General features: G+C 43.2%; 1 protein-coding gene across 1 annotated transcript in view; it reads left to right on the forward strand.

Moving 5' to 3' along the window:
• LOC311107107 (monocarboxylate transporter 10-like) overlaps nt 1-25,227 on the forward strand; it is a 55,159-nt gene that overhangs the window by 25,971 nt on the left and 3,961 nt on the right. Inside the window, exons 2-5 of the mRNA XM_084149584.1 lie at nt 5,371-5,515; nt 6,655-7,084; nt 23,486-23,629; nt 23,904-24,132. Of these exons, the coding sequence (XP_084005710.1) occupies nt 5,371-5,515; nt 6,655-7,084; nt 23,486-23,629; nt 23,904-24,132 (948 nt within the window). The remainder of the gene's footprint in view (nt 1-5,370; nt 5,516-6,654; nt 7,085-23,485; nt 23,630-23,903; nt 24,133-25,227) is intronic.

The following is a 25,227-nucleotide window of genomic DNA, read 5'->3' on the forward strand; positions in this document are numbered from 1 at the left end:
TTCACAGTAGGTATGGTGTTCTTTGGATGCAACTCAGCATTCTTTGTCCTCCAAACATGACGAGTTGAGTTTTTACCAAAAAGTTATATTTTGGTTTCATCTGACCATATGACATTCTCCCAATCCTCTTCTGGATCATCCAAATGCACTCTAGCAAACTTCAGACGGGCCTGGACATGTACTGGCTTAAGCAGGGGGACACGTCTGGCACTGCAGGATTTGAGTCCCTGGCGGCGTAGTGTGTTACTGATGGTAGGCCTTTGTTACTTTGGTCCCAGCTCTCTGCAGGTCATTCACTAGGTACCCCCGTGTGGTTCTGGGATTTTTGCTCACCGTTCTTGTGATCATTTTGACCCCACGGGGTGAGATCTTGCGTGGAGCCCCAGATCGAGGGAGATTATCAGTGGTCTTGTATGTCTTCCATTTCCTAATAATTGCTCCCACAGTTGATTTCTTCAAACCAAGCTGCTTACCTATTGCAGATTCAGTCTTCCCAGCCTGGTGCAGGTCTACAATTTTGTTTCTGGTGTCCTTTGACAGCTCTTTGGTCTTGGCCATAGTGGAGTTTGGAGTGTGACTGTTTGAGGTTGTGGACAGGTGTCTTTTATACTGATAACAAGTTCAAACAGGTGCCATTAATACAGGTAACGAGTGGAGGACAGAGGAGCCTCTTAAAGAAGAAGTTACAGGTCTGTGAGAGCCAGAAATCTTGCTTGTTTGTAGGTGACCAAATACTTATTTTCCACCATAATTTGCAAATAAATTCATAAAAAATCCTACAATGTGATTTTCTGGAAAAAAAATTCTCAATTTGTCTGTCATAGTTGACGTGTACCTATGATGAAAATTAAAGGCCTCTCTCATCTTTTTAAGTGGGAGAACTTGCACAATTGGTGGCTGACTAAATAATTTTTTCCCCCAATGTAGTAGTAGTAGTAGCCTAGGAAGCCTAGTAGCCAAACATAGGCTAGCTATTAATAAATTAGAAAATATGACCATGCTATGTAATGCAGCTTGAAGTGGAGAACGTTCTGACCTGCTTTTAGTATGTACGTCTCTGCAATAAGCCCACTCAGGTTACCCTCTGTGACTCCGCAAACTCCGGTCACTCTCTAAGCTGAAATTTCCATAACAATTGTTCATTTTATGATAAAAGCACAACATTTGGCAGAGAGGTAGATTCAATAGCGGAGATGACCACACATGCCTGGTTTGCTAAGTTCGCCTTATTGTACATTGCTCTTCCTTACTCTTTTTTGTATTAAAAACTCTGTGGATAGTGCTAAAACAAGGACATCATCTTTATGCACATTCGCCATTCACCTAGTACATCCTGCAAATATTGCTTGTATCACAATCTGAACGTTTATTAACCCCACTACTGTGTCTTTGAGTCAGTGAATGTGACAGAACCAATGTCATGGCCTTATGTTTCCATCCCTAGGATTGGCTCTAGCACTAACTCTGTTTACTAGCCTGGTGCCTCATTTATCAACCGTGAGTACATTTCGTACTAAATTCTAGCCAACGTGGAGATTCTAGGATTTGCGTGCGCCACAAATTATTGGGATTTATCAAACTGTCGCACGCAACATAAATCAGAGCCATATTATATTTGTGTGGTCATGAACAAGCACTACAACCCCGCCTGAAACTCCCTCCATTTACCTTTAATGGTAACAAAAACGTGCTCATTTGCTGTATGATTTGGAGATGTAACTGGGCCATTATAGTTCCTAAAAGAAAGTGCAATGGTAAATCTGATCACATTTCTGTGGAGGCGTGGGCAGAATGTTGCAGTGACTTTTCCAAACTAAAAATGCATGCCGCCTAGCGAGTGCCAAACACTGGCCGCGCATTCTGCAAGATCGATTGTCCTTTCAAACCAATTTAAAAGTAAATGCTACAGCCCACACGTCTATGCAAAAGACAAGCTGTTGTTCAATATTGTGTTTATCAAAACATGATTGTGTTTCTATCTCCTGCCTTGGTATAGGCTCTGAAATGAAATAGGCTAGGCTATGATGTCGCGCTCCTAATATCGCACAGTAATACTGTAGCCTACCTATACTGTCAAGGCTACTGGTCTATTTACTTTCGATCATGCTTGGCTATTGAATGAGCGATTTGATAAATGGTAGCATACTATTTGTTGTGTAGTGGGAATAATTTAAACCAGTTATGTCAGAAAAGGGGAGACGTCCTGCAATATGATTATGAATTAGGCCTATATAATAAAAGTAAAATGAACATATTAAGTGACATACTGCTATGTGATCTCCTTACCAACGGCAAATACATCTGTTTTATTATTAGGCCTAAGTTTGAATGTTTCTGTTATCTTACCATTATTATCATTCCAGTGCATCAAACACCTCCCATTTCCCCCAAACGAACAATAAGCATATTTGCTTGCAAAACAGTTGATCAACCTTCTAGAAGTTGTGAGCATGGTTTGAGATTTGCGTCGAGCTACGCACGCTTTCCCGTCAAGTTCAACATTCATAAATACCAACCTTTGCCGGAAAACTGGCGCATGCAAGGTTTTAGAGGATTTGTTTGTGTGCACGCAACTTGATAAATGAGGCCCCTGGTCCCAGATTTGTTTTTGCTGTCTTCCCAGCTCTTATTGTTGTTGAGTTGGCAAGGCAGCACAAACAGATCTGGGACCAGGCTATCTGCTCCCTGCCTCAGCGGAGATCTCCTTAGCAGCTGTTTCCTCTTGACAATGACTTGCGTTATCTGTTCCCATACACAAAAAAAAAATGTATGCACGCATGACTGTAAGTCGCTTTGGATAAAAGCGTCTGCTAAATGGCATATTATATATTATATTATATATTATATATTATTATTATTATTATTATTATATTATATTATATATATATATTTATAACTGGAGACTGCCACACCCTCCATGCTTAGGACAATATCATTTGATTTGAGTTTATTTAAATTTTTACAGGGACATTGCACATTTAATCAATGTTTCAGTAAAAGTGCCGGTTTTAGCCAGCCGGCTAATTCTCAACCGCAGTCCCTGGGCAGGTTATTAAAAACAATTACAATACAGACAAACAATGAGCAGTGAGCAACATGCAGAGCAACGTAGGACAAGCAACACGTAGACTTGTTTTTGATAGCTCGGAAGGATTTGTTGGGTATACTATTCGCGTTCACTGATGTGGGGCCTAGTCTTATTTATGGTGTTATTATAGACACCAGTGATTTTGGACTGCGACGGGTTGTCATCACAAACTTGATCTGTTTGTACAATCTGGAATAATATAATTAGTCTAGCAGTCAGCCTGGGGAGAGGAGGGATTCCTCAAAGGGAAAAGAAGAGGAGTATAAATTGAGGCGTGACCCAGGCTCTTCCCCTGGGTGGAATGGAAAAGAGAACTCCAAGACCTTAAAACCTGGAATCCGTAATGGTGAAACAGCCACGTCCGTCTGCGATATTTCAACAACAAACACCGTTTTTTCCCTCTGACATCATTGCACGCGTGATAGAAGAGCACAATATATACTGGAATTTTGTTTACAATGTTACGCGACGCTCCTTAGCTCGGCAACAAAAACGATAACAGCGGTGTTGGGGCGGCCAGTGTCGCTGTTCCCCCACTACTGCTGATTCCATCTTTAAGGAAGGGATTGACATTCAAGTCTGGAAATTATTTTTTGGTTGCCCTAAGATTATGATCACTTGTCATATTTTGCCTGCCTTTCACATAGGGGAGGAATCAGAAATATCAGCACTGGAATTATCTCAAAGCAGGCTCAACTTGCCATAAATACTGTAAATTGTCAGTCTTTCACTTAAACAATGGGGAGGAACCAGAAAGATCAGTAACAAAATCATCAGCCCAATGCTTCTTATCTCTATAATTTCTCTGATCAAAGGGCACTGGCTGACTCTTGCACAATGGCCCTGTGGTGGTTGGGTGGGTGTGTGTGTGCGTGGGTGTTCTTCCACTGCCGTTGCTTGTTTTTCCTCTCCCAATCTCATGTTTGCTTAGTTCCTATGATAAGAATAAAGGCCGGAAACAATATTTCTTCAGCTCCATCCTTTGTTTATTTATTCCAAGGAGGGTTCCTAGAGTGAGGGTTGTTATGGCCATGGTGGTAGACTAATGCCTGCTGGGACCCAGAAATAGATCAGACAAGCAGAGCAGCTCCATGGGTCTAGATGTCGGCTAAGACCGGCGGCACTGTTGTTGTTCGCACCTCTATTAGACTGGCTTCTGTTAGTCCCTGTAGTAATTTACCTGCACCCGTAAACAAGAGGAATAAGCACATTCCCCACTGGACACAGACGTTAGTTCAACGTCTAGTTTTCATTTACATTTGGTTGAGTTGTCAGCTAATGTGAATTCATTGTGAAAGCAACAAAAATATTCACCATGTCATTTGGATTAAGGTTGGAGGTTAGGTGAAAAAACAATGAAATGCTATGTTGATGACTTTTTGCAAATCCAATCAGTTTTCAGATTGATTCAATGTCATCACAGATGACGTGGAAACAACGTTGATTCTACCTGTTTTTGCCCAGAAGGTCTTCTCTTTTAAAATATATTTGATATAGGTGGCTATTCTGGTCCGGCAATATCATTATTCAAAAGGGCTGATATAACATAGCCTAGACTAAATCATGTTTTTTTTGTAATGCGGAACTGTAAGGGTTATTTTTACGTATCTGTTAGAAGGACATGGTCTGTAGTGTGTATTTGGTGTTGAAATAAGACTCAAGTGTTTTCCTGATCAGTGCTTCCTCTTTCCTCAGTCTCTCTTCCTGCTCGTTTGCACTACAGTGCTCTTCACTACTGGTCTAGGTGGTGTTTAGATCAAGCCTCTGGAAAATTCTAGTTTACTGTATTCTCTAATACGTTGGTTAGGATTCAGATATTAAGGTCACTCATCCTCGTCCTTTAGGACTGTCATGTGTAGATAAACATGGCCTATTCCACAGGATCAGTCAAAGTCTAGAGCAGAGGATACGTTTGTGTGTTTGTTTAGATAAATACTCTGAGGACAAAAAGAGTCACACCTAACTTCTTAACCCAGAAACGAAGCGTAATGCAGAAAACTATCTGATGTATGTGTACAAAAGCCTATAGGCTTAATCGCTTTTACTTACTCACCTCTTTTCTTTGTTGACATGCATTGTTCATAGTAATTCATAAAACCTGATTTTTTTTTAATTGTTTTTTTAGCGTGGCAGCCGGAAGAGGAGTGCCTCACGTCACCTCACACTCTAGCAACATTTCCCATGTAACAACAAAGCCTGTGTGAACAGTTAAATATTGCTGTTATTGTTCGTATACTGTAATTTAATACGTAGCCTAACCCTCAACTCTCTCTGTCCTGCAGCTTGGGTGGGCTCCCTCTCCATGGGGATGATCTTCTTCTGTTCTCCCATCGTCAGCGTCTTCACAGACCTGCTGGGCTGCAGGGTGACAGCCGTGGGCGGAGCCGCCGTGGGCCTGGTGGGACTGCTGGCCAGCTCCTTCGTCACGTCAGTACTTGTATAGCTACCCTCCTCTTCATCAACCACTCTGATGTGTTGTGTCTAAATGCTGTCGGGCGTTGGTGTGCCAGGGACTTTTTTATACTAAAGTCCTCCCTACACGTGGTGGGTGGGTGTGTGTGGATGTGGATGTGTGTGTGTGTGTGTGTGTGTGTGTTAACAAGATAAAGGACATACAGGAGCTCAGCCTGCTCTCAGGTCCTCTCTTTCTAGACGTCTCACGGGATGGCACAATACCAAACTCTCAACCATTAATCTACGTTAATCCGCGCACACACACACACACACACACACACACACACACACACACACACACACACACACACACACACACACACACACACACACACACACACACACACACACACACACACACTACTACAATAATAATAGTTGGCTCAGTGTCAGTCAGTAAGGCTATGGCCTGCCTTTGAACAACACCTAGAAAAACCCCTCTGGATCTGCTCTCTGGGTGGTCTACTTTTGATTCCCTTTGTCACAATCAAAGTAATTCTAGCTTTTTTTTAACCCATTATCTGTCTAAAATAAGGGAACATTACTACAGGTGACAGATCACTGGGTCAAAGTAGATGTACAGTGAAAGTATTGTTAAAGGCCATAAATGAATACCACAGCTGTGTTTTATCTAGGATCAGCCCTGTAGTGGAGTGAGAAGTGAGTAAACATTAGCGCTCTTGTCTTGATGACCGTAGCCCTCTGAGAGACCTGTCATTAGCGTTAGTCTAAACTCCTGCGTGCTGTTGGCTCACAGAGGACTGGGAGGTAAACAAACACACAGGACTGACATGACTCAGTCAGCATAGTGAGTGGACACACACCCTGGGAGTGAGGATGTAACTGATACCCTCCAGGTGTTGGAAGTTGAACCAGGCTAGCAAGTTCACAGCAGCTCAATCATCTTCACCCTGGTGTTTGGTTTGTTTTCCAGACTCTCAAGTGAGTCAGACTTGAGAACTTGTTTAGCTAGACCCTCTATTGAGTCAAGTTCATAGCGCTTGTTTTTTCTGTGTATGAAATTTAAGCAGGTGTAAACATAAACATGACCGTGGGGAACTCCCATCCTATCCTATCCTATCCTGTCTCTCTTCTACTCTCTGGCCCCACAGGTCCCTGGGTCCCATGTACTTCACCTACGGCATCGTGTTCGCCACGGGCTGCTCCTTCGCCTACCAGCCCAGCCTGGTGATCCTGGGACACTACTTCAAGAAGCGCCTGGGCCTTGTCAACGGCATCGTGACGGCCGGCAGCTCTGCCTTCACCGTCACCCTGCCCTTCCTCCTGTCTGGCCTGCTGGAGAAGGTGGGCCTGCAGAACACCATGAGGGTCCTCAGCATCCTCATGTTCATCCTCATGCTGGCTGGGCTAACCTACACTCCCCTGCTGCCCAAGCCTGTCAGCAGCAACAAGCAAGGCAGCCGCTGCCCGTCCATGAGCAAGCTGTTCAATGTCAACATCTGGAAGTCTCTGGGCTACCGGATCTGGGCCTTCGGCATCCCGGCAGCCCTCTACGGATACTTTGTGCCTTACGTTCACCTGGTGAGTTGTTTTGTTTTTCAGTGGTGATGTGTGGTTTTCATTACTCAGGTCTCTCTGTGTTAAAGGTTACTGACATGTAGCAAAAAAGAACAGAGGTAGAAACACAACATAGAAACGTGGCAGTGTGGAACATGTGGGGTTTATTTCGTGTCCACTGTCCATCATATTCTCAATATCTCCCTCATTGTGTGTTTTGGACATTGGCTCTGGGTAACTCAGTTGGCAGTAATAGCCAGGGGTGAGGGGTCAGTAGATCTAGAGCAGGGATCTCTACCAGTAGCTCGCTGCCCACCTATGAGTAGCTCGCCAAGCAATTCTGAAAGTACATGCATTTTTTCATTTGTTCCATCGCAAACTATAAAAAACATAAAGCTCCCGGCAACTATCCAGTCAAAGCCACATTGACATTATCTCACCCCTAGTTAACCACTATTGGCTTAAAAAGCCAAACGTAACACAACATCTGCCAATACATTTCCATCAATATTGCCCCTCTCTGTCGGTTTGGGGCACGCGTTTGTTTATAACGCCGTATGTAGCCAGTTAGCGATGCTAATGATAACCGTCTTGTGGGTAGACAGAAAGACTTTCCCCAAAAACCTTCTCAATTAAATGTTAACTTCAAAGTAGGCTTACCTGACAGAACTATAAATAAGGATTATTTGTATCAATTGAGTGGCCATTGTTCTACAAACTGTGCCATGACGTGCTGCAGCAGTAGTCCTAACAGCAGAAACATCGCTAGACCGACACATTTCTCTTCTTCTTTTCCGGCAGACTACATGCTTTGTTGTGTATTGCTGCCTTTCACAGTTTGGAAAGTGCGTTGCACATTTGTTCACAAAAAATTTGAAATGGGAGGGGAAAAGGGAAATTGCACCGCCATCTAACCCTATTTGGAAAGTATTCAGACCCCTTGACTTTTTCCACATTTTGTTACGTTACAGCCTTATTCTAAAATGGATTAAATCATTTTTTCCCCTCATCAATATACACACAATACCTGTTAATGACAAAGCAAAAACAGGTTTTTAGAAATGTTAGCAAATGTATTAAAAATTAAGAACTGAAATATCACATTTACATAAGTATTCAGACCCTTTACTCAGTACTTTGTTGAAGCACCTTTGGCAGCGATTACAGCCTTGAGTCTTCTTGGGTATGATGCTACAAGCTTGGCACACCTGTATTTGGGGAGTTTCTCCCATTCTTCTCTGAAGATCCTCTCAAGCTCTGTCAGGTTGGATGGGGAGTGTCGCTGCAAAGCAATTTTCCGGTCTCTCCAGAGATGTTCGATCAGGTTCAAGTCCGGGCTCTGGCTGGGCCACTCAAGGACATTCAGAGACTTGTCCCGAAGCCACTCCTGCGTTGCCTTGGCTGTGTGCTTAGGGTCGTTGTCCTGTTGGAAGGTGAACCTTTGCCCCAGTCTGAGGTGACCATCGTGTTCTTGGTCACCTCCCTGACCAAGGCTTTTCTCCCCCGGTTGCTCAGTTTGGCCGGGTGGCCAGCTCTAGGAAGAGTCTTGGCGGTTCCAAACTTCTTCCACTTAAGAATGATGGACTGTTCATGGGGACACAATCCTGTCTCGCGCTCTACGGACAATTCCTTCGACCTCATGGCTTGGTTTTTGCTCTGACATGCACGGTCAACTGTGGGACCTTTTTATATAGACAGGTGTGTGCCTTTCCAAATCATGTCCAATCAATTGAATTTACCACAGGTGGACTCCAATCAAGTTGTAGAAACATCTCAAGAATGATCAGTGGAAACAGGATGCACCTGAGCTCAATTTCGAGTCTCATAGCAAAGTGTCTGAATACTTTTATTTTATGGGATATTGTGTGTAGATGTTTTAATTTTATTTAATCAATTTTAGAATAAGGCTGTAGCGTAACAAAATCTGGGAAAAGTCAAGGGGTCTGAATACTTTCCGAATGCACTGTATATATCACTATCCACAACACACCACACTACCTCTTCTCACTACTTTGACCCCAACAGATCCTACACCAGGCCGTTGGCCTGGGAGGCTGGAACACCTTCTCTCAAAGCCCCCTGTAGGCCTTCTGCACTGAAATCTCAAACACTCGAAAACTTCTGTTGCTGCTACTACCAATTCAATATTCTGGGATTTCCTTTCCATCTGTGCGGTACAATTAATGACCATAGCAATAAACGTCAAGAAGCCAACCTTACTAAAGCACAAACTGTTTGGGTCACTCTGTACTGGCCTACTAGTCACAGGGATCCTCTCAGGCTCTCTCACCCTTTACCCACCATCCTCTGCTTTCCTCACTGTCTCAGCATATGACACTTTCTGCACTGCTCTCACACTGGAAACTTCAACCTGTCTCACTCGCACAGGACATTTCTGATCCCCAGCAACATAGCCACCCCCACAATTGAAACACTTATTCTGATTTGATTTAAGCATTGACATGGACTCAGAACATCCATTTTCATTGTTTCTCTATTATTAATTGTAATATTGAGAGTAAAAAAACTGAAAAAATCCCAAACCAGTAAAAATACAACCGATAACTGAATTCTGGAAAATACTAAAGATAATTTTATTGGGGCCTGTCATGCCAAATACTGTTTAATAACCATTATTTACCATGTACAGTGGGGAGAACAAGTATTTGATACACTGCCGATTTTGCAGGTTTTCCTACTTACAAAGCATGTAGAGGTCTGTAATTTTTATCATAGGTACACTTCAACTGTGAGAGGGAATCTAAAACAAAAATCCAGAAAATCACATTGTATGATTTTTAAGTAATTCATGTGCATTTTATTGCATGACATAAGTATTTGATACATCAGAAAAGCAGAACTTAATATTTGGTACAGAAACCTTTGTTTGCAATTACAGAGATCATACGTTTCCTGTAGGTCTTGACCAGGTTTGCACACACTGCAGCAGGGATTTTGGCCCACTCCTCCATACAGACCTTCTCCAGATCCTTCAGGTTTCGGGGCTGTCGCTGGGCAATACGGACTTTCAGCTCCCTCCAAAGATTTTCTATTGGGTTCAGGTCTGGAGACTGGCTAGGCCACTCCAGGACCTTGAGATGCTTCTTACGGAGCCACTCCTTAGTTGCCCTGGCTGTGTGTTTCGGGTCGTTGTCATGCTGGAAGACCCAGCCACGACCCATCTTCAATGCTCTTACTGAGGGAAGGAGGTTGTTGGCCAAGATCTCGCGATGCATGGCCCCATCCATCCTCCCCTCAATACGGTGCAGTCGTCCTGTCCCCTTTGCAGAAAAGCATCCCCAAAGAATGATGTTTCCACCTCCATGCTTCACGGTTGGGATGGTGTTCTTGGGGTTGTACTCATCCTTCTTCTTCCTCCAAACCCGGCGAGTGGAGTTTAGATCAAAAAGCTCTATTTTTGTCTCATCAGACCACATGACCTTCTCCTATTCCTCCTCTGGATCATCCAGATAGTCATTGGCAAACTTCAGACGGGCCTGGACATGCGCTGGCTTGAGCAGGGAGACCTTACGTGCGCTGCAGGATTTTAATCCATGACGGCGTAGTGTGTTACTAATGGTTTTCTTTGAGACTGTGGTCCCAGCTCTCTTCAGGTCATTGACCAGGTCCTGCCGTGTAATTCTGGGCTGATCCCTCACCTTCCTCATGATCATTGATGCCCCACGAGGTGAGATCTTGCATGGAGCCCCAGACCGAGGGTGATTGACCGTCATCTTGAACTTCTTCCATTTTCTAATAATTGCGCCAACAGTTGTTGCCTTCTCACCAAGCTGCTTGCCTATTGTCATGTAGCCCATCCCAGCCTTGTGCAGGTCTACAATTTTATCCCTGATGTCCTTACACAGCTCTCTGGTCTTGGCCATTGTGGAGAGGTTGGAGTCTGTTTTGATTGAGTGTGTGGACAGGAGTCTTTTATACAGGTAACGAGTTCAAACAGGTGCAGTTAATACAGGTAATGAGTGGAGAACAGGAGGGCTTCTTAAAGAAAAACTAACAGGTCTGTGAGAGCCGGAATTCTTACTGGTTGGTAGGTGATCAAATACTTATGTCATGCAATAAAATGCACATTAATTACTTAAAAATCATACAATGTGATTTTCTGGATTTTTGTTTTAGATTCCGTCTCTCACAGTTGAAGTGTACCTATGATAAAAAATTACAGACCTCTACATGCTTTGTAAGTAGGAAAACCTGCAAAATCGGCAGTGTATCAAATACTTGTTCTCCCCACTGTATATAGACAGAGAACACATCTCTTGCACACCCAGGACCCGGGGAAGAGTTGCAGGGTATGGGAGAAGAGAACCAATGTGCCTATTCGAAGGCTATAAAATAAATGGGTAGCTTGCGATTTTTTTTAAAAAGTAGCTCTCGTGCTAGAAAAGGTTGGAAACCCTTGAACTAGAGCTTCACAAGCACAAATACAAAAACACACATTAATGTCAAGTGTTATTAGTGTGGAAGGTCAGGAGAGGGGAAGCCAAGGGGAAGCCAAGGGGAAGCCTACACCTCAGCTATGCAGTGCTTCGTGCCTGTGGCATAATATGTCTGTGTGTGAACATTACTGTATGGCCTCAAGGACCTGTATCACTGTTTTTGAGCTAGAATTTTGTTTCCTTCCTACCTATGGCATGAGTTGTTTTTAAACATCTCTCCTGACCTTTGGCCTATTGCTGCTCAGTTCAACTGAGGACTGAATCATAAGCGTTTAGTCATAAAGCAACTCATTTTGTACATTCCATGTCAATATTTGAAATGCTGTTAAGCTGCTATGATATAGGCTTATCAGGCTTAGACACACATCAGTTGTTGTTTTTCTGTCAGCTTATGTTAAAAAATGTTTGTCTTCAAATGGTACAAAGATGTAAAATACAAGCACTGCTTACACATCATATACTGGACTGTTAATCTGTAGTGCCATAACATTCCTAGATAACTGTTGAAGAAAGAGACAGAATACTGTTCAGTCTTGTATTTTACTGTACACAGTATACCAAAGACAGAGCCTGTAGTCTCTTCCCACAGTCACTGCATGACATCAGTCTGGAAAGCAAAACTAAAGAGCTTCAGACCTGAGCAGAAAATAGTTGTAATTTGTAGTTTATTTGAAAATACCAACTTTTCAAATACTCAAGGTCGAATATAGTTTATATAGAGTTTCAACTAAAAGGCAACTATTTTCTTTGATATTCAAATACAGGTCTCAGAAAAACAAATAATATTTGAAAGTATTTTGAATACCTCTCAGAAAACCAAATACTGTTTGACGGTATTTGAATATATGCCTTCTTGAAAACATGTTTTATTTTTTATTTGATGGCTGCTAAATATTTAATTAAGAACCAAAACCTTCAACAGTTAGTTGAATCATTCGAAATATATGATCATAAGCACATGGTTTGGAGAGCTCTTAGATATGAATCTTAATATAATTTATAGTCTAGAATTAAATACATGAGGGACATGGAATCACCTCAACATCAGAATACACCACTGTTGCAGCTTCAAAATAAACTAACAAATATTTTCATAATGAGTGAGACATATGGTAATCCAGTAAAAGTTGGCATCATGTGTAGTAACTTTGATTATTACAACAGCAACATTATTGTTACTAGGACTTTGGAAATTGTTTTATCATTGCATAAATAATGGAGTTATTACATAAGTGGAATAAGGAACAGTTACTTTACAGTAGTTACAAAAACGTTCAGCTCATTGCTATGCAAATAAAATGCAATTAACAAAGTATTATGTAACAACATGCTAATAAAATGTTGCTCCAAAAGTAATTACAGTTGTGGTCAATTTGCAGTGTGCAAATTATTTATAATTATGTTCCGGCCACCCCACCATCCGCTCCGACAAAAATCGTCCCGCGGCTGAATCTAGTTGCCTACCCTTGGTATAGTGTGTTTAAAATAACACTTACCCTCCGATGGACAAAGAGGTTCAAAGTTGCTTAACATCCAACTTGCTGCTTGCAATGAGCTTTGAATTACTCTGCAGTATTTTCAGGTATTATACAATTTATTGCAGCTTTCAACCTTTTCAGTGGCATGTTGAAAGAGTCAGAGTAGTTGAGTCACAACTTATTTATACTTATCTGTACAAAATAGCATTCGTTAATTGGTTTGACTTGATTATGTACACCTGGGGCAATGGACATTCAGGAGAATGGACATTTACAGAATGTTCAGATAGAAATGTATTGTGTAGATCAAATATGGCTGTCCGATAGATTGGAATAGTATAGGAGATTGTGTGTGCTCTTCATTATATTTCTATTTTCAAAATGCAGTTCCGGATACAGCCCTGTCATTAGTTGAAGGCAGCCAGTCCAATAGTTTCAGAAAAGTAGTCACTTCCTGAGATCTGTATTCAAATATTTTGAACAAGTATTTGCTTTCTCAGATCCGTATTCAAATAGTTTTGAAAAGTAGTTACTTTCTGAGATCTGTATTCAAATAGTTGTAGTCACCTCCAAAGTAACTATTTGTTCCCCTGGAAAATGTTTCACTTTTCACAAAGCATAGTTAAAACTATAGTTATCCCAGGTCTGAAGAACATGAGACTCTGCAGAACTCAGGGCGTCCAAACAGAGGATAACTCAATCTAAATAATAAGGTTGCCAAATGTGTGTTATTGCTTTGATGCATACCAGTTTCAGTACTTCACAGCAATTATTCAATCCCCTAATATACATACAGTAGATGCTTTAGTTATGTGGTCTATGGAGAGTCAGTAAATGTCTGGGAGGTTTCAGCTGAGGCAGAGTTACATAAACACAGGTCTTATTATTCCAGTATTGCATACCATTTATAGGATGGAAAACATATTCTGTGGAGGTCCGGAGAGGAGATATCTGTCCTGGGGCTCAGTAGGTCACTGTTTATTTGGAGGAGATTACTTTGTTATTGGAGGAAGGTCACTTTCTCCCGGGGACAGCCCTGTGTGTTCTCCTAACACTTCTTTAGTCTCTGCTACCCAGGCTGGGCCACCGCTGGGCCCTGTCAGTGTCCATCCCCAGCCCTATCCCCATCCCTGGGCCCAGCCCGAGCTTCTATATCACCAGAACCACCAGGAAGACAGGGGAACCCAGGGGTGAAAGGCTGGATTGTTTAACCTTTCAGGAATGGAGTGCTCACCTCGCAGTGTGCAGTGACTAACAGAGCCACTAAGCCTAGTGGGATATTTTAGCTGTTCCGTTTTCCCTCAGCTCCTCTGCTCTGGTCAAAGTGCTGAGTCCAGCCCTTTAGTGCCACAGTTCTAGTGTTGTGTGTGGGTGTGGGGGGGTGGGGGGGGGGTGTACGCCTATTCCCCCTTATCCGTAGCAAAGTCCCTCCCTATCAGCTGAAGACTGGGAGTCTAATGTCCCGAAGAAGCTTTCCCTCTCACACTATTCCAGGTATTTCACATATTGGAGAATTAGATAGCGTCTTTCACGTACGACTGAGTTCGTAGAAGTCTGATTAAAGGGAAAGGCATTGCCAAGGACAAGTTGAACTGTATGTTTTGCAGGATATGTGTGAAGTCTGGATGGTATTGGTGTGCAAAAACAGGGCAGGCAGCAGAAGATCCAGTCAGTGCATGGATTGTCTTAAGGTAGCCTACCAGAGACGGCGCAGGCTTGCTTTCGCACAGTGCTTCCTAATTACATTCATTCATGAAACCTGTTTATCAAATTAGAAGGTTTATTCAGCATTTACGTTGATGTAACTCCTTTAGCCCCACAGTGAAATAGGGTGCAGGCCAGGCAGCAGGCTGTTAGCCAACCTGCCAGCTTAGTGGAGTCTGCCAATAGCATAGTCAGTGTAGTCAGCTCAGCCATACCCATTGAGACTGTGTCTGTGCCTCGACCTAGGTTGGGCAAAACTAAACATGGTGGTGTCCACCCTAGCAATCTTATTAGGATAAAGACCTCCTCCATTCCTGCCATTATTGAAAGAGATCGTGATACCTCACATCTCAAAATAGGGTTACTTAATGTTAGATCCCTCACTTCAAAGGCAGTCATAGTCAATGAACTAATCACTGATCATAATCTTGATGTGATTGGCCTGACTGAAACATGGCTTAAGCCTGATGAATTTGCTGTGTTAAATGAGGCCTCACCTCCTGGTTACACTAGTGACCATATTCCCCGTGCATCCCGCAAAGGCGGAGGTGTTGCTAACATTTACGATAGCAAATTTCAATTTACAAAAAAAAAAATGACGTTTTCATCTTTCGAGCTTCTAGTCATGAAATCTATGCAGCCTACTCAATCACTTTTTATAGCTACTGTTTACAGGCCTCCTGGGCCATATACAGCGTTCCTCTCTGAGTTTCCTGAATTCCTATCAGACCTTGTAGTCATAGCAGATCATATTCTAATTTTTGGTGATTTTAATATTCACATGGAGAAGTCCACAGACCCACTCCAAAAGTCCTTCGGAGCCATTATCGACTCAGTGGGTTTTGTCCAACATGTCTCTGGACCTACTCACTGCCACAGTCATACTCTGGACCTAGTTTTGTCCCATGGAATAAATGTTGTAGATCTTAATGTAAATAGATTTTTTTTCTCACCCACCCACACACAATACCCCATGACAAAGTGAAAACAAGTTTTTTGAAAATAAATTGAAAATGAAATACAGAAACATCTAATTTACATAAGTATTCACACCCCATTTGCTATGACACTCCAAATTGAGCTCAGGTGCATCCAATTTCCTTTGATTTTCCTTGATGTCACTACAACTTCATAGGCGTCCACCTGTGGCCAATTCAATTGTTTGGACATTCAAAAAGGAACACACCTGTCTATATAAGGTCCCACAGTTGACAGTGCATGTCAGAGATTTCTGTGACGTTGTTGCAGGTATCGCTTGGGCTTTGTCGAGCGCCATCCATAATAGTTTTAAACGTATCCTGGGTAGGGACTCTGAGGATTAATCCCGCGGGGAGAAAAAACATTGTAGACCTCCACAAGTCTGGTTCATCCTTGGGAGCAATTTCCAAACGCCTGAAGGCACCACGTTCATCTGTACAAACAATAGTATGCAAGTGTAAACACCATCAGACCACGCAGCCGTCATACCGCTCAGGAAGGAGACGTGTTCTATCTCCTAGAGATGAACGTACTTTGGTGCGAAAAGTGCAAATCAATCCCAGAACAACAGCAAAGGACCTTGTGAAGATGCTGGGGGAAACAGGTACAAAAGTATCTATATCCACAGTAAAACGAGTCCTATATCGACATAACCTAAAAGGCCGCTCAGCAAGGAAGAAACCACTGCTCCAAAGCCGCCATAAAAAAGCCAGACTACGGTTTGCAACTGCACATGGAGAAATGTCCTCTGGTCTGATGAAACAAAAATAGAACTGTTTGGCCATAATGACCATCGTTAGGTTTGAAGGAAAAAGGGGTAGGCTTGCAAGCCGAAGAACACCATCCCAACCGTGAAGCACGGGGATGGCAGCATCATGCTGTGGGGGTGCTTTGCTGCAGGAGGGACTGGTGCACTTCACAAAATAGATGGCATCATGAGGAAGGAAAATTATGTGGTTATTTTGAAGCAACATCTCAAGACATCAGTCAGGAAGTTAAAGCTTGGTCGCAAATGGGTCTTCCAAATGGACAATGACCCCAAGCATACTTCCAAAGTTGGGGCAAAATGGCTTAAGGACAACAAAGTCAAGGTATTGGAGTAGCCATCACAAAGCCCTGACCTCAATCCTATAGAACATTTGTGGGCAGAACTGAAAAGCGTGTGCGAGCAAGGAGGCCTACAAACCTGACTCAGTTACACCCTTTTTCTCACCAATTTTGTGATATCCAAATGCGATCCAATTACGATCTTGTCTCATCGCTGCAACTCCCCAACGGGCTCGGGAGAGGCGAAGGTCGAGGCATGCGTCCTCCGAAACATGACCTGCCAAACCGCTCTCCTTAACACCTGCCCGCTTAACCCGGAAGCCAGCTGCACCAATGTGTTGGAGGAAACACCATTCAACTGATGACCGAAGTCAGCCTGCAGGTGCCCGGCCCTCCACAATGAGTCGCTAGAGCGCGATGAGCCAAGTAAAGCCCCCCCCCACCCCCGCCAAACCCTCCCCTAACTCTGACGACGCTGGGCCAATTTTGCACCGCCCTATGGGACTCCCGGTCACAGCCGGTTATGACACAGCCCGGTATCGAACCCGGGTCTGTGGTGAGACCTCAAGCACTTTGCCTGTCCCGAGCCCGTTGGGGAGTTGCAGCGATGAGACAAGATCGCATTTGGATATCACGAAATTGGGGAGAAAAGGGGGTAAAATACAAACAAAAAAATTATATATATATATACAGTGGGGAGAACAAGTATTTGATACACTGCCGATTTTGCAAGTATTTGATCACCTACCAACCAGTAAGAATTCCGGCTCTCACAGACCTGTTAGTTTTTCTTTAAGAAGCCCTCCTGTTCTCCACTCATTACCTGTATTAACTGCACCTGTTTGAACTCGTTACCTGTATACAAGACACCTGTCCACACACTCAATCAAACAGACTCCAACCTCTCCACAATGGCCAAGACCAGAGAGCTGTGTAAGGACATCAGGGATAAAATTGTAGACCTACACAAGGCTGGGATGGGCTACAGGACAATAGGCAAGCAGCTTGGTGAGAAGGCAACAACTGTTGGCGCAATTATTAGAAAATTGAAGAAGTTCAAGATGACGGTCAATCACCCTCGGTCTGGGGCTCCGTGCAAGATCTCACCTCGTGGGGCATCAATGATCATGAGGAAGGTGAGGGATCAGCCCAGAACTACACGGCAGGACCTGGTTAATGACCTGAAGAGAGCTGGGACCACAGTCTCAAAGAAAACCATTAGTAACACACTACACCGTCATGGATTAAAATCCTGCAGCGCACGCAAGGTTCCCCTGCTCAAGCCAGCGCATGTCCAGGCCCGTCTGAAGTTTGCCAATGACCATCTGGATGATCCAGAGGAGGAATGGGAGAAGGTCATGTGGTCTGATGAGACAAAAATAGAGCTTGTTGATCTAAACTCCACTCGCCGTGTTTGGAGGAAGAAGAAGGATGAGTACAACACCAAGAACACCATCCCAACCGTGAAGCATGGAGGTGGAAACATCATTCTTTGGGGATGCTTTCCTGCAAAGGGGACAGGACGACTGCACCGAATTGAGGGGAGGATGGATGGGGCCATGTATCGTGAGATCTTGGCCAACAACCTCCTTCCCTCAGTAAGAGCATTGAAGATGGGTCGTGGCTGGGTCTTCCAGCATGACAACGACCCGAAACACACAGCCAGGGCAACTAAGGAGTGGCTCCGTAACAAGCATCTCAAGGTCCTGGAGTGGCCTAGCCGGTCTCCAGACCTGAACCCAATAGAAAATCTTTGGAGGGAGCTGAAAGTCTGTATTGCCCAGTGACAGCCCCGAAACCTGAAGGATCTGGAGAAGGTCTGTATGGAGGAGTGGGCCAAAATCCCTGCTGCAGTGTGTGCAAACCTTGTCAAGACCTACAGGAAACGTATGATCTCTGTAATTGCAAACAAAGGTTTCTGTACCAAATATTAAGTTCTGCTTTTCTGATGTATCAAATACTTATGTCATGCAATAAAATGCAAATTAATTACTTACAAATCATACAATGTAATGTTCTGGATTTTTGTTTTAGATTCCGTCTCTCACAGTTCAAGTGTACCTATGATAAAAATTACAGACCTCTACATGCTTTGTAAGTAGGAAAACCTGCAAAATCGGCAGTGTATCAAATACTTGTTCTCCCCACTGAATATACAGACCGCTGCGCCACTCGGGAGGCCACAAGGTTATGGGTTTTAATGAGTATAGGGTTAGTTGGTAGGGTAATTAAAATATATGTACATTTTATTTTCCCGGTTCCCCTTTCCCATTTTGTATCACAAAGTGTAATGGATCTATACTATAGTTAAGTTGGGGGCAGTAATGCATCATATTGGATGTCAACCACCGTTAAACCTCACAGAAGGAGAAGTGCATGTCAGAGCAGAAACTATACCATGAAGTCCAAGGAACTGACCGTAGATGATAGAATTGTGATTAAGGCATATATCTGGGGAAGGGTATGAAACCATTTCTAGAGTGTTGAAGGTTTCCAAGAGCACAGTGGTCTCCATCGTTGGGAAATAGAAAAAATATGGAACTACCCAGACTCTGCCTAGAGCTGGCCGCCCCGTCCGACCAAACTGAGCAACCGGGCAAGAAGGACCTTGGTCAGGGAGGTAACCAAGAACCCAATGACCACTATGACCAAAATACGGAGTTCCTTGGCTGAGATGGAAGATTCAAAGCTGTAATTGCTGCCAAAGGTGCTTCTACAAAGCATTGACTCAGGTGTGTGAATAATTAGTGCCTTCAAAAAATATTCATACTCCTTATTCCACATTTTGTTGTTACAGCCTGAATTAAAAATGGATTAATTATATCTTTTTTTCTCACTCATCTGCACATAATACCCCATAATAACAAAGTGAAAACAGGTTTTTAGAAATGTTTGCACATTTATTGAAAATTAAATACAGACATATCTAATTTACATAAGTATTCACAAGTCAATACATGTTATAATCACCTTTGGCAGCAATTACAGCTGTTAGTCTTTCTGGGTAAGTCTGTAAGAGCTTTGCACACCTGGATTGTACAATATTCTTAAAAATATTATTCAAGCTCTGTCAAGTTAGTTGTTGATCACTGCTAGACAGCCATTTTCAAGACTTGCCATATATGTTCAAGCCATTTTAAGTCAAAACTGTAACTAGGCCACTCAGGAACATTCAATGTTGTCTTGGTAAGCAACTCCAGTGTATATTTGGCATTGTTTTAGGTTATTGTCCTGCTGAATTTGGTAAATTTGTCTCCCAGTGTCTGTTGGAAACCAGACTGAACCAGGTTTTCCTCTAGGATTTTGCTCCCCCGTTTCTTTGTATCCTAAAAAACTCCCTAGGCCTTGCCAAAACATGACGCAGCCACCACCATGCTTGAACACTCAGTAATGTGTTGTGTTGGATTTGCCCAAACATAACGCTTTGTATTCAGGACATAAAGTTAATTTCTTTGCCACATTTTATGCAGTTTTACTTTAGGATCTTATTGAAAACATGTTTTGGATTATTTGTATTCTCAACAGGCTTCCTTCTTTTCACTCTGTCATTTAGGCTAGTGTTGTGGAGTAACTACAATGTTTTTGATCCATCCTCAGTTTTCTCCTATCACAGCCATTAAACTCTGTAACTGTTTTAAAGTCACCATTGGCCTCATGGTGAAATCCCTGAGCGGTTTCCTTCCTCTCCGGCAACTGAGTTAGGAAGGATGCCTGTATCTTTGTAGTGACTGGGTGTATTGATACACCCAGTACATCACACGGGGCTGTAGTGGAACAGGTTGAGAGCTTCAAGTTCCTTGGTGTCCACATCACCAACAAACTATCATGGTCCAAACACACCAAGACAGTCGTGAAGAGGGCACGACAAAGCCTATTCCCCCTCAGGAGACTGAAAAGATTTGGCATGGGTCCTCAGATCCTCAAAAGATTCTACAGCTGCACCATCGAGAGCATCCTGACTGGTTGCATCACCGTCTGGTATGGCAACTGCTCGGCCTCCGACCGCAAGGCACTACAGAGGGTAGTGCGTACGGCCCAGTACATCACTGGGGCCAAGCTTCCTGCCATCCAGGACCTCTATACCAGGTGGTGTCAGAGGAAGGCCCTAAAAATGGTCAAACACTCCAGCCACCCTAGTCATAGACTGTGTTCCCTGCTACCGCACAGCAAGCTGTACCGGAGCGCCAAATCTAGGTCCAAAAGGCTTCTTAACAGCTTCTACCCCCAAGCCATAAGACTCCTGAACATCTAATCATGGCTACCCAGACTATTTGGATTTGATCCAAAGTGTAATTAATAACTTCACCATGTTCAAAGGGATATTCAATTATTTAGGTGCCCTTTGCGAGGCATTGGAAAACCTCCCTGGTCTTTGTGGTTGAATCTGTGTTTGAAATTCACTGCTCGACTGAGGGACCTTGTATGTGTGGGGTACAGAGATGAGGTAGTCATTCAAAAACATGTTAAACGCTATTATTGCACAGTGAGTCCATGCAACTTATTATGTGACTTGTTAAACATTTTTACTCCTGAACTTATTTAGGCTTGCCATAACAACGGGGTTGAACAGTTATTGACTCAAGACATTTCAGCTTTACATTTTTTATTAATTTGTCAGTTTCTAAAAACATAATTCCACTTTGACATTATGGGGTATTGTGTGTAGCTCAGTGATACAAAATCACAATTTTAATGAATTTTTCATTCAGGCTGTAACACAACAAAATGTGGAAAAAGTTGAGGCTTGTGAATACTTTCTGAAGGCACTGTAACTGTGGAGGCTGGGAGATGGCGGTGGGTTCACTGGCGCACCCTGCCTTCCCCACTTCTGAAAAAGGAGTGGTGTAGAGGGAGGGACCCCTCTCAGGGGTATGCCTGAAACATGAGGAGAGCTGTGTAGCCCCCTTAGACTGGCCCCAACCTCCCAACTCACACAACTACAAGCACATACTGTACAGTCGTGGTCAAAAGTTTTGAGAATGACACATATTCATTTTCACAGTCTGCTGCCATAGTTTTTATGATGGCAATTTGCATATACTCCAGAATGTTATGAAGCGTGATCAGATGAATTGCAATTAATTGCAAAGTCCCTCTTTGCCATGAAAATGAACTTTAAAAAACATTTCCACTGCATTTCAGCCCTGCCACAAAAGGACCAGCTGACATCATGTCAGTGATTCTCTCGTTAACACAGGTGAGAGTGTTGACGAGGACAAGGCTGGAGATCACTCTGTCATGCTGATTGAGTTAGAATAACAGACTGGAAGCTTTAAAAGGAGGGTGGTGCTTGAAATCATTGTTCTTCCTCTGTTAACCAGGGTTACCTGCAAGGAAACACGTGCCGTCGTTATTGCTTTGCACAAAAAGGGCTTCACAGGCAAGGATATTGCTTCTAGTAAGATTGCACCTAAATCAACCATTTATCGGATCATCAAGAACTTCAAGGAGAGAGGTTCAATTGTTGTGAAGAAGGCTTCAGGGCGCCCAAGAAAGTCCAGCAAGCGCCAGGACCGTCTCCTAAAGTTGATTCAGCTGCGGGATCGGGGCACCACCAGTGCAGAGCTTGCTCAGGAATGGCAGCAGGCAGGTGTGAGTGCATCTGCACGCACAGTGAGGCGAAGACTTTTGGAGGATGGCCTGATGTCAAGAAGGGCAGCGAGAAGGCCACTTCTCTCCAGGAAAAACATCAGGGACAGACTGATATTCTGCAAAAGGTACAGGGATTGGACTGCTGAGGACTGGGGTAAAGTCATTTTCTCTGATGAATCCCCTTTCCGATTGTTTGGGGCATCCAGAAAAAAGCTTGTCCGGAGAAGACAAGGTGAGCGCTACCATCAGTCCTGTGTCATGCCAACAGTAAAGCATCCTGAGACCATTCATGTGTGGGGTCTCACTCACAATTTTGGCTAAGAACACAGCCATGAATAAAGAATGGTACCAACACATCCTCCGAGAGCAACTTCTCCCAACCATCCAAGAACAGTTTGGTGACGAACAATGCCTTTTCCAGCATGATGGAGCATCTTGCCATAAGGCAAAAGTGATAACTAAGTGGCTTGGGGAATAAAACATCGACATTTTGGGTCCATGGCCAGGAAACTCCCCAGACCTTAATCCCATTGAGAACTTGTGGTCAATCCTCAAGAGGCGGGTGGACAAACAAAAACCCACAAATTCGGACAAACTCCAAGCATTGATTATGCAAGAATGGGCTGCCATCAGTCAGGATGTGGCCCAGAAGTTAATTGACAGCATGCCAGGGCGGATTGCAGAGGTCTTAAAAAAGAAGGGTCAACACTGCAAATATTGACTCTTTGCATAAACTTAATGTAATTGTCAATAAAAGCCTTTGACACTTATGGAATGCTTGTAATTATACTTCAGTATACCATAGTAACATCTGACAAAAATATCTCATAACACTGAAGCAGCGAACTTTGTGAAGACCAATACTTGTGTCATTTTTAAAACTTTTGACCACGACTGTATACTCTCACAAACATGTAGATGTATATCCTCCTTACAGCACATTGTCCACATTGAACACAATGTGCTAAGACATTGTGTTCTATGTTCCATATATGCTTCCCATTGCATCTTACCCATCCCTCTAATGATGTCTAGAAACAAATCAATTATAAGCATCTACTAGCCTTTTGTGTCTGTTTTCCACTAGAGATGTAATTTGATTAGGCCCTAAGTACATGTGGCAGCTGTGTTCTGATGAGATGGTTGTGTCCTTTGTGTCTGTCCCATAGATGAAGCACGTTGAGGAGCGCTTCGGAGAAGACGCCAACAAGGAGGTTCTGCTCATGTGCATCGGCGTCACGTCTGGCGTGGGCCGCCTCATCTTCGGCCGGGTGGCAGACTATGTACAGGGAGTCAACAAAGTCTACCTGCAGGTAAAGTCTACTAACCTCGAGATCTTGCACAAGTCATGACTATATCTCGAAAGACACCCTATTCCCCATATAGTGCACTGCTTTTGGCCCGATGACACCCTACTCTCCATAAAGTCTACTATGTGTGGAATTTAGGGTGTCATGGTGTCATTTGAGATGTAGCCTGAGCCCCATGTCATAACCATTACTCTGATTAATGCAAAGAAGCAATGCTGCTGTGTGCATCACATTCACGTCACCTCTCTGACATCTCCTGCTGTCTCCTCCCGGCCAGGTGTCTTCGTTCATGGTCATCGGCGTGATGTCCATGATGATCCCTCTGTGTCATGTGTTCGGAGGGCTGATCGCTGTGTGTCTACTCATGGGCCTGTTTGATGGCTGTTTCATCTGCATCATGGCCCCCATCGCCTTCGAGCTGGTGGGCTCCCAGAACGTGTCCCAGGCCATCGGCTTTCTGCTGGGCATGATGTCTGTGCCCATGACCGTGGGGCCTCCTATTGCAGGTACAGTTAAATAGGCAAGCCAGTGGCCACGTCTGAAATGGCATCTTCCGTGGGAAATAGGAAGTTAGTATGCTGTGATGCCCTGTTTAAACAGGCATGAAAAAGTTAAATCATTCATACAGCCACTGAATTGGTTAGTATGTACTGTTTGATGGTTTGAAAGATATTAACATTTAGCTTAATGATGTAAAACATTTCTCCCTGGAGTATGATTTTGAGCTTAGTTGTTTTCCTATAAACCTCTGGTTCCACCTGGTGTTTATCTGTGGAACTGTGAAAGTGAAACGCTCCACACTCTACCATACACAAAGGAACATAAAGAAATCGATTCACAACATGGCAACTTCGCAGCTTCTACAATTACAACTTGATATGAGTAGAGACATTATCTTGTGAATATGATACTTGTGTAAGAATGTATATACCTTGTGGAAGATACATACATTTCACCACTGGAATGTTGAGTTCACAGACGTCCATTCATGTTAAGCTCTTTCTAATTTAGATATCATTCATATCCACATGAGTCATGTGCAACCTGTTTGCACTGTATTACAGAAAAGGCATCAGTTTTTCTCCTAAATAGACTAGCATTCCAGGAAGAGAGGGGAAACAGTGGTAGAAGTAGGGAATGCAGGAAGTCATGCAACTTAGTGCTGTTCAGGGAGGGAAACCACAATCCACAAGGGGGGGCAGACGGAGGGGCCTAATTAGCCCTGACCCCAATCCAGTCAGTCTTCACTGGCTAGTAATAATCAGCTCTGTTTGTATTCAAAGAGTGGGTTTGCACTAACCCACTACCCACTGGGCAAAAGCTGGTTGAATTAATGTTGTTTTCGCATCATTTCAACAAACAAAAAAATATGTTGAATCCACGTGGAAACTGATTTGAATTTGCAAAAAGTCATCAACATAAGGGCATTTGGTATTTTCTTCACTTACATTTTTACCTAAATCCAATGACATGGTGATTTATTTATTTTTCACAGTGAATTCACTTTAGTTGACAACTCAATGTACCAAATGTAAATCAAAACTAGACGTTGAACTGACGTCTGTGCCCAGTGGGTACTTAGTATCACTCTGTCCCAGCTC

The sequence above is a fragment of the Coregonus lavaretus genome (genome assembly GCF_964263955.1).
Source record: "Coregonus lavaretus genome assembly, chromosome: 31".
Classification (NCBI taxonomy): domain Eukaryota; kingdom Metazoa; phylum Chordata; class Actinopteri; order Salmoniformes; family Salmonidae; genus Coregonus; species Coregonus lavaretus.